Below are 14,942 nucleotides of genomic sequence, written 5' to 3'. Positions count from 1 at the left end.
CTTTTGACTCTAAAATTCTCTGCTTCTAAGATTCCGAGGAAAGAAAGAGGTGCTTGCTTTCAAAGAATTCACATCCTATTGAGAAAGTAGGATGCTAAGCCTTAGAGGCTCAAATCCAGGTGTTTCTTATTTTCATATCTCCAGGATCCTACCTGGTACTTATCTCACAGTGAGGACCAAATATTTTAACGGTAGAATTAAGAAGGATACCTAACTGTATAAAAGGAGAGATATGAAAATGAAAAATAACTGATACTGACAATTAAGAGTTTGAGGATTATAGGACCTGACTATGGCCAACATCAGTTGCTCTGATGTTTTTAATGGATTGTTTACATTGTTTTATTTTAACCTTTTATATTAAGGAAATTTGACAACAAGAGGGCTTAAAATTTTACTTAAGTTGTTTTATACTTTTGTTTTCCTGGGGGAAGACTAGTATAAACCACATATAATTTCTGGGAACCAAAAGATTTACAATTAAAGACCACGGAAGTTAGAGTACCTAACTGGCTGACAGCATCCTCTCAGCTAGAAGCAAACACAGTTTTTGTTTCCATTGTTTGGTTACTTTATTCTTCCTCCTCTTCTCCCCCACCAGTTCCTCCTCTTTTTAAGGAGTTTCTTACTGCTCAAGAAGCAGCTGTTGCTTTCTGTTTAACTTAACCAAAAGATGTCCTGGATTCTTGGGTGGATTTCAGTACGTCAGTGGAGATCATAAACTCTTGGATTGTTTAAGCGGAAATTTAAACAATCCACAGTTCCAAAATAACCCAACGTTAGAGGATAAACTTACTTTTGGAAGTAAACCAAGTTTTATGAGCCTTTTGCCATTTGTGGTGACAGGTTTTTAATACACTTGGATTTTTAAAGTCAGGTTCAAGGACTAGGGTGTGAGCATTACCAGTCATGGTCAACTGTGCAGAAATAGTTTTTACAGACCTTGAAAATATCACATTAAAAATGGCCAAAGAATTATTCTACAATTGTATAACATTTTTATGTTGGTCAAGTCTATGCTATAGCATTGGAATGTGTCAAAATAAATGAGCAATCAAAGGCATGAAAGTTTTACTTAAAACAGAAAGAAGGCTGTCGGCTGAGGCTGACAAGTGATTTTTATCTATATAAAATGCTCTGCCCTCTGGGGCATACGATTTAGAACTCATAATACTTACCCGGAAAATGTGTTTCATTCCAGAGTCTACCTTAACTAAATTCAAAATCAAATGTTAACCAGGTCCAATATATTTAGGATGAAATGTCCTAGGTAAGTACTAAACCATTATGAAAATTATTATCCTTATATCTAAGTATATATGATAAATAATATTTTATAATATGCTGAAAACATACATACTTATACCCTCAAACTTACATATATGAAATCACTTATATTGATTTTTAAAGGAATGATATATTGGTGTCTAATACACAAATGCTTTCTTATCATCACATAAGAGACCTACAAGTAGTCAGTTGATCAAAAAATTGGTTAAAACTGGGACTCATGAAGAATAACACACTACTATCATAATAAGTTATTATAACTTAAAATATACAAGTGCACCTCAGTCGCCAAGCCCTCTTTTCCCAGCAGGGATCAACTGATGGTGTTCCACAGAGTCTTTCTGGCCCACAGCAAATCCTCCATGAATTCTAGTTTTAGTTTTGTTTACAAGGGAATTAGACTCGTAAGACATTTACAAAGCTGTCTGAAAATAGAATGCTTCTCGATGCTTATATTTTTCCAGTCTTTTAAATTTGCCTCACCCACATCCAATTTAAATTTGGCAACTCACCTGTGTTGGATGTTTCCAAGGTCCTCACATTAGCTTGTACAGAACAATTCTTTTACATTTTTTGTGCTCATGAAACATCAGCTTATACAAATTTTATTTAAATTATGTAATTGCAAAAAAATTAAAATTGTCACACATAGCTTGGGGGAAAAAATAAGACTGACCTTTGGTAAACGTACCACTTAACTTTTGGAGGCAGAAATAAGAGAATGTCCTTAGCTGCGAGTATTCGGCGTGCCTTGAGTGCCAGTTTACAGAGAGAATAGACAGAATGGTTAATGCATGCTAAGCTGGTTAAGTGGAGTTTGGAAAAAGAGCAGTGCTTTCAGTCAGGAGTGGGAAAGTGCCTGCAGCATATCAGGAAGCTAAGATAAATTGGCCACATTAGGTGGTGGTAGGGCCAGTGGAGAACAAGTAAATGAATATCCTGCCTCAAGTCTTTCAAATTCAACTTTTTTTAAAAAAAGCAAAGTGAACAAACAAAAAACAATGCTCTTAAACTATATTTCTGTTGACTTTCAGCAACTATCAAGTCTATTTTTCATAGCCGTTTGTAACTTCCAAAGCATGAGCTTATTTGTTGCCAATATGTAGATAATCATGCATAAGTTTTGAGATCCTTGTGATTATTAGTAAGAAAGAAATATGAAAAAAAGCACTAGATTAGAAACTAGAAGTTCTTTCATTTTTATTAGTTTTTTTCTGGTCCCAATTCCTAAATTAACTAGATGTAAAATTATAAGCATTTTAATTATTTTCTCTAGATTTCAGCCCTCTTTGGCAGAATCAAGGCCTGATTGCATTATCTCTAATGTCCCTTGAATTCTAAAATTCCATGATGATTATTGCCAGATATTTACTGTCAGCATTGGGAATGATGACCAGGATCACTACTGGGTTAACCCTTATGGTGGGAAGGAGACACGGGTGTTATTGTTCTCTGTGTTTGGTTCTCCTTAAAGTAGAATTAAGTGACTTGTATAAAACTCAAGAATGAATTGGGGAGATAAAGGGCCAGAAAAACTTTTCTTTATGCTTAATGTTCTATTACATTGGCTGGTAAGAAATAACTTCAAGTATTGTATAGCTTCTTTGCAATGCTTGCAAACCACTGACAATACCATTGCTTTTTACTTGGACCACTAAAGTAGCATCCTAACTGGCCTGCCTCTTCCTGGTGTTGGCTCCCTTCAGTTGGCTCTTCCTATGGTAGACATAGTGTTCTTTTCAAAACACATATTTGATCTTGTCATCTCCCCTCTATCCACCCCCCAAAGAAACCACCTTCATGGTTTTCCATTACAGTGACCAAAGTCCTTATCGTAACTAAAGGGCTCTGCTTGTCTCAAACCAGTCACTATTGGATGTAGGAAGTGATGGTTCTTTGCTGTGTGGCAACTCTTCTGATATTGACATCAACGGCCTCCAGTCATTACGGTAACTGAAAATGCTCCCCTCTCTCCGCCATTGACCCACAAGCACCTTTCAACCACTTTTCTTATCACCCATTAGCCTTTTTGTCAGTTCCCTGAAGGTACCACGCTCCCTTCTGCTCTAACCTTTGAAGCCGCTCCTCCTTAGATTGCTCTTCCCCTCAAAGTAAATCTTTCCTGACTTATCTTGTACAAATTCCTTTAATATCCATTCTTACAACTGTATGCATCTCCCCTTTGTTGTATTTATCATAATTGTAATTTCACTATTTTGGTGTGTATTTGCTTAAGGCCATTCTTCTCCACCAGACTGTAAATTCTGTGATTTTTACATCTTTTTTGCTCACAACTGAATCCCCGGTACCTGGTGCAGTGCCTGTAATATGCTAAATGTGCCACACACGTTGAATGAATGAATTGAAGGATGTTACTTATGCCAGCAGTAAGTTGTACATGGAACTTTAACATTTTTAATACAAAATCTTGAATAAGCTTTCCTAATAATACCTTAGTTTAGTCTAAATCACTCTTTAAACCTGTTTGTATGTTCAAGAAGTTTTATCCCCAGAGCTCCCTATCAAAATAATTTTATAGTCAAAAAAATTAAAAAAGAAAAAGGAATTCACTTAGCCTAGAAACAGGGTTAAATTCCACGGAAATATTTCAGATAATTTCTATGATAAATAAGGCAAATGCACAGGGTTTTTTAAGAATACGATAATGCCATTCAAGAAAAATAAGCGGGCTTCCCTGGTGGCGCAGTGGTTGAGAGTCCGCCTGCCAGTGCAGGGGACACGGGTTCGTGCCGCGGTCCGGGAAGATCCCACATGCCACGAAGCGGCTGGGCCCGCGGGCCTTGGCCGCAGGGCCTGCGCGTCCGGTGCTCCGCAACGGGAGAGGCCACAACAGTGAGAGGCCCGCGTACTGCAAAAACCAAAAACAAAAAAAAAACAAAAAAAAGAAAAAGAAAAATAAGCATTTGTTCTAGGTTTTCATTCATTTATTTTCTCTGGCAAAAAAAAAGATCCCTATATCTAAACAGGTACTTAAGGCCCTTTGATTACAGTTGTGGAAGAAATTGGAAGAGAGGAAAATTACACATCACTCTCATTTACAGTAATGGCTCAAGGGAGATCGAGAATAGGAAAGAGATTTTTGGCTACACATTGTTTGGCTAAACCAAAAGAAAGAGATACCTAAAAGAAGAGCTGTGTTTTTTTTTTCTTCCATTTCATATTTCTGAGAAAGTTGCCCAATTAGGGGACTTTCATCATCTATTTCCTTCTAAGAAGTCTTTTAGTTTTATAGCAATAGAGTAAAATTCTTTACCACCATAGGTACCCTATTGTTCAAGTACTTCAGGGCACCTGCACTACTTTATGAAAAACTAACATTTGGGGACTGAAATTGGAAAAGTTCCTGAATCAGGAGTCAAGAGACCAAGATTCTGTTACCAGGGCTGTCACTAAACTTGCTCATCCCCGGATAAGTTGTTTATCAACATCTCACAGATTTGAAGAGATTGGACATTATAATGGCTAAGAACTTTTCCAACACTTAGGTGCTATGAAATTGGTCATCCTAGCATTATATATATTACAATATCTCTTGTGACACAATGTCTTAGAGGCTTACTGAAATATGACCAATGGCCAATTCTTACCTCATACAGAGGGTCCTGTTGTCCATAGCATGGCCTTTCATTTTGCCACAAGACAAACATGTGCTTGCTCTGGGCCTTCATCAAGCTCTATCTGGGGAATTAGTCTCTTTCTGTGGATTTCTATTGAAGGACTCCCCTGAGGTCCCCCAACTTAGAAATTCACCTTTCTTAACATGCATATTACAAAGAATGATTGGATTAAGATGGATTATCAAAAGATGTGAGTCCCAATCTATCTCTTATACTCAACAAGCTTAGTGACTTTTGGCAAATTAGTTAAACTCTCAAAGCCCCAATATCCTCATCTGTGAAGTAACAATAATACTTCCTATCTTCAAAGGGAAAAACATAAAGATTAAACGAGAGGTTACATTTGAAAGCACTGCCAGTTTGCCTCCACTACAAGGAGATTTGCCCGGAGTTGTCTGGTGAATAGTAAGTTCTAAATAAATATTGTAGAATTTAAATACTGTTTAACATTCAAAACTCATTGGAAAACCTGTAGAGAAAATGATTTTTATGGGACATGAATATTTTATGTATGCTATTATTTATGGATGTTGATTGTTTTGTTGATAGTCATGAAACTGGGAGATTAAGGAGGTGTTGTTTTATGGGAATATATTTCAGATGAGTGCATTCTGACCTGCACCAAATTTTTAGCAATAGAAGCCATGTCCGAGTCTTTGTACTTTCAAAATGATAATATGTTATTATTATTATAAGTACTTAACATTACTTACCATGTTATTATTATAATAATATAAGATTATTATTATTAACATCAAGGAATTGTGATAAATCTAAATATCTGTGACTACATAGAAATTACCTTGGAATTTTAACATCCAGGTGATTATCACCAGATTAACAAACATATATACATATATATATATATAAAGAACTATGCTATCTCAATACAACTCAAATGAAAATAAATGACTGTTTAGTATAATAAAAATGAATAGTTAATGAGCTCAGTCCTGAGATTTTAATAAATGCTTTCTGTTGGTAAGGAAAAGTTGAGATGAGACCTGACCTCTGGACACTGGATTTCAGATACAGAATCCATCCTTTTGTTTTTACATGTGAAATTCAAGACCCTTTCAGACTAATTACATAGTCTCTGCTTTAGTCTTATCTAATGTTAATGGTTTTATTTTTTGATATTTTTTCTTATTTTTAAAAAAGCAACAGAATAATCTCTAATTAGAAATTTATCTTATTTTTTGACGCACATTTAGGGAGGATTAAATTTGTCTACATAAAACACTTTAAGGTTGAGAATCTTCCTACTCACTTTTTTCAACTATAAATCAAATTTGATTGTTTCGATACTGTTCCAATGTTTTATGTTCCTCTCTACAAGAAAAATTCAAAGAGGAAGCACATTTTCCTATTGTTCAGGCTGAACAGTTTTTTGCTTATTTTAATATCTACAGTTGTTTTGCCTTTTGTAGTTGAAAAAAATGTAAGCTTTCTTCCCAGAACACTTTTGAACAGCTTCTCCTAGTAAAGAGTTTGTGAAAAGTGATAACATATTCTTCAAAACTGAAGGAAAAAAGGTGAATATGGCAACCTACTGAAGAATGTACTGATATACCTCGTAAGCATGCAATCTGTCATCTGGACATTATCTATCAATATTTATTCACATCAAAAGGAAACATTTCACCATCTTTGTAAGTTAAGATGTATTTTAAAACTGTGAAGGGAGTAATTTACTTTTGAATGTATTTTATGAATTACGCCACTTAATATATTTCTTCTCTCAGAATTTGTGTGTCAGATTAGCAGAAGTATAGAATAATTAACTTTGATTACTTACCATAATAATCTATTAACTGTGTACTAACTGCCCCACTGTGACTCTTTCTCTGTCATCCACAGTTTTTTACATTCTTCGATCAATCAAGGGATCCATTTGTTGGGACTGTGATTTGCAGCCACTAGAATAATTTTCACCCATATGTTGTTTTTATTTTAAAACCTTGGGGAGATTTCATCTTGGCAGTGTTTTCAAATAAAACTGATTGTTTACTCATGCTCTGTGCAATTTCAGTAGAAAGACATTTTAAAAATTCTCTCATCTTTCTTAAAGACTTGAGGACATATGTGTGTAAAATATGTTTCTTTTATTTTAAATCCTTCTTCCTTCATGAAAACAATGTTTGAAATATCTAAACTGTCACAACTCCAAACAGATGGGAGAACAACTGGGACTAACAGGTTTTCCTCTAAGACCTCTTCATTATCTAATCTTAATGAGGAAGTGAAGTTTACAGATTGATAGCTAAAGCACTTAAACATAAAACATTAGAGAGCAATTTTTTAAAGTTAACAGTTAAAACAAGGCCTAAGGTTTTATTCTCTGCAGGAAGTATTCGGTTGACAAAGAACTTAGTAAGCATCTTCATTCCCTCCTCCCCCTACCCCCTCACTATCTAGGTAAAGATGCTTAACCCCAGTGGAAGAAGATGGTCAAGGAGTAAGGGACCTTGATTGATGAAGCATATAGGATGGTGCCTGTCTCTTCTGTTGTTCCACAGGCCCCTCTCACACCTGTGTCTCAGGTTCCTTTAACTGGAGGAATTGAGTTTAATACTACATTTCCCATGTTTAAGAATGATTATTGCTTCCTCATTCATGCCTCATTTATCTCATTAAAACTGGGAAATTGTACAGTGACTGCAAATTTCAATGGAATAATTATACTGGAAGCCAATGATGTACTAATTAAAATGTAGACTTAGTGGTGAGCGAGGGGAGCCAGGGGAGAGGGAGACAGAGAGAGGGAGAGAGAGACAGAAAGACAGGAAAGAGACAGAGAGAGACAAAGATACAGAGTGAAAAGGAAAGGAGAAAATGAGAGGATTTGTTTCCCGTTATTTTCTGGGTTTTAAAAATATATTACAATTCCGATTTAAAAAAAATTAGCCTCAAAAATTTGAGGAGAACATTTCTGAAAATTGTCTATGTTAACATTGACCCATTCTACAGATACTTGCTTGTCACCCATCGTGTTAAGGCCTTGTGCTGTGGGAGCAGGTCCTTGGATGCTTTGCCATTTAAAAAAGGGCTTTCAGAGTTTCTGCAACAGGGCATTGCCTGAGATTCCCAAGAATAACGAAGCCCCGTAGTATTTCACAATAGAAAATTTTGTGGCTAAGCCAGAAGCTTAATGTTGCTACATTAATGAAAAAAATCATCACTGTGCTCACAGCCATCTCGTCTCCCTTTGTCCACTGCTGGCTTTTAAAATGAACCTTCCTTGGATGTCAATCTGATTGCTTATAGTTAAATTGCACCTAGGGAAGTTTATTTTCCAATCTCCTTTGGAAGATTTGACAATTTAAATAAATCAACCCAGTGACTTTACATTTAGAAATACATTCTTTTAGAACTTTTTATGCTTCCCATCAACATGATTCTATAATACCATGAAGAATACAATGAAAGCTATCCACTACAGCGACACACATTGCCTGGATCCTTGCACGGCTCATTGCTTAATCAAGATTGTTGAACCCTGCAGTATTGCCTAAGAGGACAATCATAGTAAAATTATTCAAATGAGTGCTTCGATTTGGTTATTATTTACAGAATTGTTAGAAACAGTAAATAGGATAACATCACATAGTTAAATGTGTCATTTCAAAATCTCTTCTCTGACATGGACAAAGGGGCTAACTGGTGAAAGCCATGAAAATTTTAAAGGAGAACATCACACATTATTACATTTTATACATTCTATCTCATTTCCCACCTGAAATACACAAAACCAGATCTTAATTGCTAATATTACCAAATCCAAAAACCAATCACACATGCCATTTTAATATGAAAACTCTACACATTTTAAAAAGACATTAAGTTACGGCAAACTCTGGTAAGTAAGCGAAATGAAAGTAAAGGCAGGAGAATACGTTACTCACCATGTTCTATACTGAAAGTTCCTCTCAGGTCTAGGTAAGAGTACTACAAGTTCTAATAAAGACGTGGAGAGGTTGTTTTTATGACAGCCTTTGAATCAAACAGTAAGTAAGTGGTCGAAGTAGAAACATATATTTTGAAATGTTAATCCCCCCATGCACAGGGAAACCCCTTTTTTTTAAGAAAGTCACTCTGCCACCAAGAGGCTACTAATATTCACCTTTTGGATACAAATACAACCTACAGATGAAAGATTCACAACCTATGTGAAAATACCACAGAGGATTCCCTCTTAGTCTCTATGCTGTAATGGAAACAAGAAAACAATATACCTCTTCAGGCACTTGGGGGTACTACAGGAAATCCACCTGCCCACTTAATGGAAAAGTTATATCAGCTTAATAGGGCCACAACACATAAACATAAATGTAGAGTTAGTATAATTTACTGTAAAGACCACATAGGTCACACACTCATTTCTAGGAATGTTCCTCTGTTTCATCTTCCTATTTCTTTCCCTGAGAGAGCTAGCAGCCAGGTTAACATTTAAACACTCATTCTTTAAAGTAATTTAGAAATAAGCCCACTCCCTTTTTAAAAAGGAGTTGCTGAGTGTTTTCTTAGAGGGGAAATTGTATTTATGGCCTCTATATTGCTTCACTGGCATTATAGGATAGGAATCATGTATGTTTTTCTCATTATACGAGAACATAGTCCATAGAATTTTTAGCAGTGGCAAACCTCTCCAAAGTAATACATTTTTTTACAAGTTCAGAAATGAAATCATTGTGGATGAAGAACCCAATAGTAATCATTAGGGGTTATTTACACCATTTGATTATATTGGAGTATTAATTTTTCTGGTAGACATGGTGAGAGTAAACTGCCAACAGCATGTGGGCAGTATGCTGGAGGAGACAGACTGTATTGGAGTTTGACTGGTACATTTCAGCTCTTATCACAACAGGCATTGTACTTCAGAAAAATAGACTGATACCATGAGAAGATCCCATTTCTACAATTCCACTTCCACAAACACATTTTGGAAAGTCAGTGGATTCCAAAGAGAACTTCAACATTATCTTTTTATGACAAAAATGTTATAAATATCAATACTGAGTGGTGAAATCATGACTGTTATATTTTTTCACTTTATTTCTGTGTTTTCAAAAATTTTCCACAAGAAGAAAAGCCTATAATGCAATGTAGTTTGCACATACAATCAACCTAAAAAAAATCTCAACAGAAACTTAGAAGTAAACAATGTCTTTAATCTGAGTTATTAAAGTAAACATATTTGACCTGGAAATACCAACACTGTTGCTTTAAGGTCTCCTAAAATCTTTTGAACATGTCTTCTAAAAGGTCTTTTGAGTTAACACAAAATGACATTTACCCTGTCTGTTTCTTTCCATGTGAGAAGAATAATTACTAAATGTTTCACAAGGATATGCCATTTTAGCATGATGTCAAAAGAGCAAGGAGACATTTATCAGCCAACAGCAATAAGGTGGAAAGTCAAGTCATTCTTGTAGATTGGAAGCTTTAGATCTAACTGATATTTTCCTTTTCTGAAATTTCTATAAAAATTACAGAGTGCTATACAAATGCACCACGTAATTGCTGCTATTAAAACTTTGAAGTGTCTCAGGACCAATCTAGTAATGATCCCATAAATAAAAGTGTTGGACAGAGCATAGACATTTCTTTCAGAGTTTATTGACGATTAAGCAAGAAGATTATTTCCATTAAAAACTATGGGAAGGACGGGGGGATGGTCAGTGGAAAATGGAATAAGACATCATTTTCATTTACCTCATGAAATGTTGGAGAAGGGAGAGTCTCTAAAACTCAAGGACAGGTCTTCTTATCTCTACCGCCCATCATTCTGACTGTAAAAGGGAAGCTGGACTCTCTCTAGAACACCGTCATGAAATAAAGGCATTACTGGTCCGTAAAGCACTGCACTGCTTCCAGTACGCATCTAAGCCACGTAACATCAATGGCAAGCAAAAGCTGACTATCTGCCGACCAAATGATTTTTACTGTTCACAAAAGAGCATTTTGTTTAGTGATTTACCTTCAGGGAAAAATAAGGAAATGAGCTGAAAAAAATTTAATGAAACGTGAAGACTAGTACCTAAAGTGACTGATCCAAAATTAATTTCACATGGCTTGAGGGTGCAAGTGTCTGAGGGAAAACGGAGAAAACGAGACTGGTAAAGTGTAAGACAAGGCCACTGAGAGTTGAGTTTGGGAAAAAGAGAGTCATATTCAGTATTTCTTCCTTAGTCTGGAAGTAATATTAAGAGTATTAAAGAGGCTAAGGTAAGGAAGTTTCCCAGCTTTAGGCTTGGGAAAGGGCAAATCCAACCTGTCTCTAAAGATGAGCTGAATGTGTCGCTCAGTAATCAGGCTCCCATGGACCTCAGCTGTGCCTTGTGAGCAGGCAGTCTGCAGGCATCCTGAGGAAGACAGGCAAAGTGCTTCCACATGCTTCCTTTCTGGCATGATTCCAGGCCCTCTCCTCTCCCTCTCTATCCCTAACTCAGGCTCCTTTTCCTCCCAGCCTCTCAACATCCCAGATTCCGAATCATGAGTAAGAGTGGAGGTTGAATGGAGACAATCATGTAGGTACTACAGTTGAGAAATTCACTTTCAAAGGCTTCATCATCATAAGATTTTAAAAGAAATGTGGTAAAACGAACCTAGCAATGTTTGTCTCATTAAAACACAGGGTCCTGGGCTTCCCTGGTGGCGCAGTGGTTGAGAGTCCGCCTGCCGATGCAGGGGACACGGGTTCGTGCCCCGGTCCGGGAAGATACCACATGCCGCGGAGCGGCTGGGCCCGTGAGCCGTGGCCACTGAGCCTGCGCGTCCGGAGCCTGTGCTCCGCAACGGGAGAGGCCGCAACAGTGAGAGGTCCGCGTACCGCAAAACAAACAAACAAACAAAAATACAGGGTCCTCGGGAGTTGTTCAAACTAGACTCCGTCTGTTGGGTGACAGCTTCCTGCAGATAAGACACATTTGATAATCCTCCAGAGTCCTTCAAGAGGGAGGCCATGACCTCTTGCCAAACTTTGGTCCTCATTGTTTCCATGAGAGATTCAAACTAGAGAGTGTATTTCCATTAAAACTTCAGGGCATCACCTGCAATACTACTTAAAGGACGGAGATAGTCGTGCCAGGAGCCTCAGCTGGATGGCTCTCCAACCAGAAGGGTAATATTATGACTTCTGCTCTACTGTCTCCTAGCCTAGTTTATGAAGAATAAACCTTAGTATTAATTTGGGCTTTCTACTTCATAAAAAAAATGGCATTTTTTTCTCTCAAACTCCCATAACAACCAGGAGTAGAACTGATTTCACTATTTGATAAAATTTCACCTGGATGAAAATCGACATAGAGAACAGATCATTTTTGTCATCATTTTGCAAAACTGAATACCCCTTCATAAAAATCTGGGAACAGTTGTACTCAAGGTATAATGGTTAAATTTGATTTTTTTGTCCATTCTTTATTTTCCCAATGGAAAAAATTTTAAGGAATTGAGTAGTTCTACACATTTTCACTGAGTTCTTCCTCATTACTGTGTGTGTGTGTGCGCACGTGTGTGCATGCTTTTTAAAAAAAACTCCAGTGTATATAACAAAGGGCTAAATAGCATATAATGTAAACCATTGAAATATCACCTTTTCCTGACTAGATCTGATTTTTTTTTCTGAAAAATCCTACCATAAAAGAGGATATATAGGGCAAACAGTTGGGAGGGAGAAGGGGCAAAAGTCTTATTTCTAAAGAGAATGAGAGAATGGATATGAATCATGGTTGTAGAAAAATCAGAAATGCAGCTGTTTGGGACCAAAGTCTAGTTATCACTATATGCCAGGCCCAGAGACATGGTGATCTTTAAAAGGCAACCCCAGGTGTTGACAGTGTAGAGACATACCAGGAGAACTCTTTGACACTCAACCTCTTAGACTTTTACTCTCACCACAACTGTATTCCTTCCTGTTTTCAATATGCATGAATATATTTTCTCATCCAAATTCAGGAACCATACCTGTTTTCAACATTAAATTTGCTTTTGATCATTCCTATCTTTACAGGAATTACCACCCAAAGAGCATTAACTTAGAAGTCAGGCATTTTGGACCAAATTTTATAAGACCAACACTCAATCATTTATACATTCTCCATCTGTGCCAAAACCAAGTTTGGGTATTAGAAGGCCTACACATCCTACTTGAAGAGACATATTGCTTACAGCATTTTCTTCTTTTGAGTTGAAAATCTAAAACAGAAAAATAACTTCTGGTCTTAAGCTGTGATTTCTACCTTCTATGACCCTCATTTACAGCCAATGATCTTCATGTGATCTTCAGATCTTAACTCCAAATCTACATCATTGCGGGGTTTGCACACTTGGGAATAGACAGGAACTTTAAAACTGTAGGAACAGTTACTAAAATGATTAGCTTTATGGATATTTTAAGGAAAAGCCATTTACTGTGCTAAAGTTTGGGAGGGGCCTCAGTGTTTTATCACAAAGTACCCAGAAGGTTACACAACAAATGTAAAACTTTACTTCCAGCACTTTGAAACTCACAAGATAATTTTGAAGCTTGTATTGGAAATAATTTTGTACACCAAGGAGCAAAATGCTGAGATCTGTTTATAGAAGTTTAATTTAAACCAATGCATTATTCTCCCATGGCATTCATTCTAACAACCTCACTACAAATCAGACTCATTTAACCCTTGGAGATTTCAGTTCCTTTTCCTAAAAATGAGACTGGGACAGATGATGCCTGAAAATCCCATCCAGGTCAAAGATTCTATAATTTGGTAACACCCTAAATAGCAAACAACACATTTCCATTTTGACTGGCTTTATGCTTTTTAAGTTCCCTTGTATAGTTGAGAAAAAAAAATTCACAAAATTTTAACGTTCACATTGTTCTACCACGTGTCTACTCTGAGTGGATTCTACTCATGGAATTATATTAACTCTTTCAGCTCTTAAGCCAAAGTATTAAAGACTTAGAAGAGTTGGACTCCCGTCACAATTAATAGTTGTATACTTGAATGCCGAATTTACTGCCAGGGAGTAACGAGGCCTTAGGAAAAACTGTCCTCATCATGTCCTTCATTGTTCTGTAAAAATGTTTGACAGTAAGGGAAAGCACTTCACTCTGAAGGAAATTTTCTCTATTTTAGTGTTCTGGAAAGTCAAGAGTAAACAAGAACCCCAAATAATAAATATTTTTCCTTTAATTTTTTAATTACAAAAGTCAAACATAGGACTTACGCAAAGTTTAAGAGTGTACAACTATATTAAGGAAAGAGAAAAAAATGGAGAAAGAACTTCTGATATAAGGCTGTGATTTTGAAAGACAACACCATTTTCAGATAATTTGGTGCACCAAATTATTATTATTATTTGGTTTTTTTCTTCTCCATACACATAATAATTGGTATCATTATTGAGCATAATATTTTGTTACTGGATGAAGCTAACAAGTATTCCTAGTGACAATAATATTTTTTGATTGGGTGAAACTAGGAATATCTCTTGCAGTTTAATAAATTATAGTTTCTTCTTTATATACTAAAATGGAGAGAGAGAATAAAAACATGATAAGTTGAAGTGATTTTCGTGTCATTCTCTCTGTGGTTTTTAAAATTGTGTATAAATGAGCCATGTAATATAAAGAATAAACACATATGGACAGAGACCATTGCTGAAATTAAGCCAAGTTTATAAGAAAAGTTACGCATAACTTAATAACTTATGATTATTGTGTTGCATGGTAATTTAATATAAATTAAATATAAATATAAATGGAAGCAATTTACATTTATGAGTTTGATGATAATAATTGAAAATAATGACTAGCAATAATTTCTGCTCGTCTATTATGTACCAGTTGCTTTACAAACATTATCTCCTTGCTACTTAAAGTGAGGTCTTTGGACCAGCAAAAAACTTGTAAGAAAGTGTAATAAGGGCAGAATCTCAGGCCCCAACCCAAACTTACTGAATCGAATTCTGCATTTTAACAAGATCTCCAGGTAGCTATAAGAGGGGATCTCATTAATGAACACT

At 36.1% G+C, this 14,942-nt stretch overlaps 1 protein-coding gene across 1 annotated transcript in view; it reads right to left on the bottom strand.

The window, feature by feature from the left end:
- Positions 1 to 5,574, bottom strand: part of TNIP3 (TNFAIP3 interacting protein 3) — a 100,421-nt gene extending 94,847 nt beyond the window's left edge. Inside the window, exon 1 of the mRNA XM_007464861.1 lies at positions 5,545 to 5,574. Within this exon, the coding sequence (XP_007464923.1) occupies positions 5,545 to 5,574 (30 nt within the window). The remainder of the gene's footprint in view (positions 1 to 5,544) is intronic.
- Positions 5,575 to 14,942: the final 9,368 nt, after the last annotated feature.

Source organism: Lipotes vexillifer, unplaced genomic scaffold (genome assembly GCF_000442215.2).
Source record: "Lipotes vexillifer unplaced genomic scaffold, Lipotes_vexillifer_v1.1 scaffold231, whole genome shotgun sequence".
Classification (NCBI taxonomy): domain Eukaryota; kingdom Metazoa; phylum Chordata; class Mammalia; order Artiodactyla; family Lipotidae; genus Lipotes; species Lipotes vexillifer.
The sequence above is the reverse complement of the archived record's forward strand: the minus strand, read 5'-3'. Positions and strand labels throughout refer to the sequence as shown.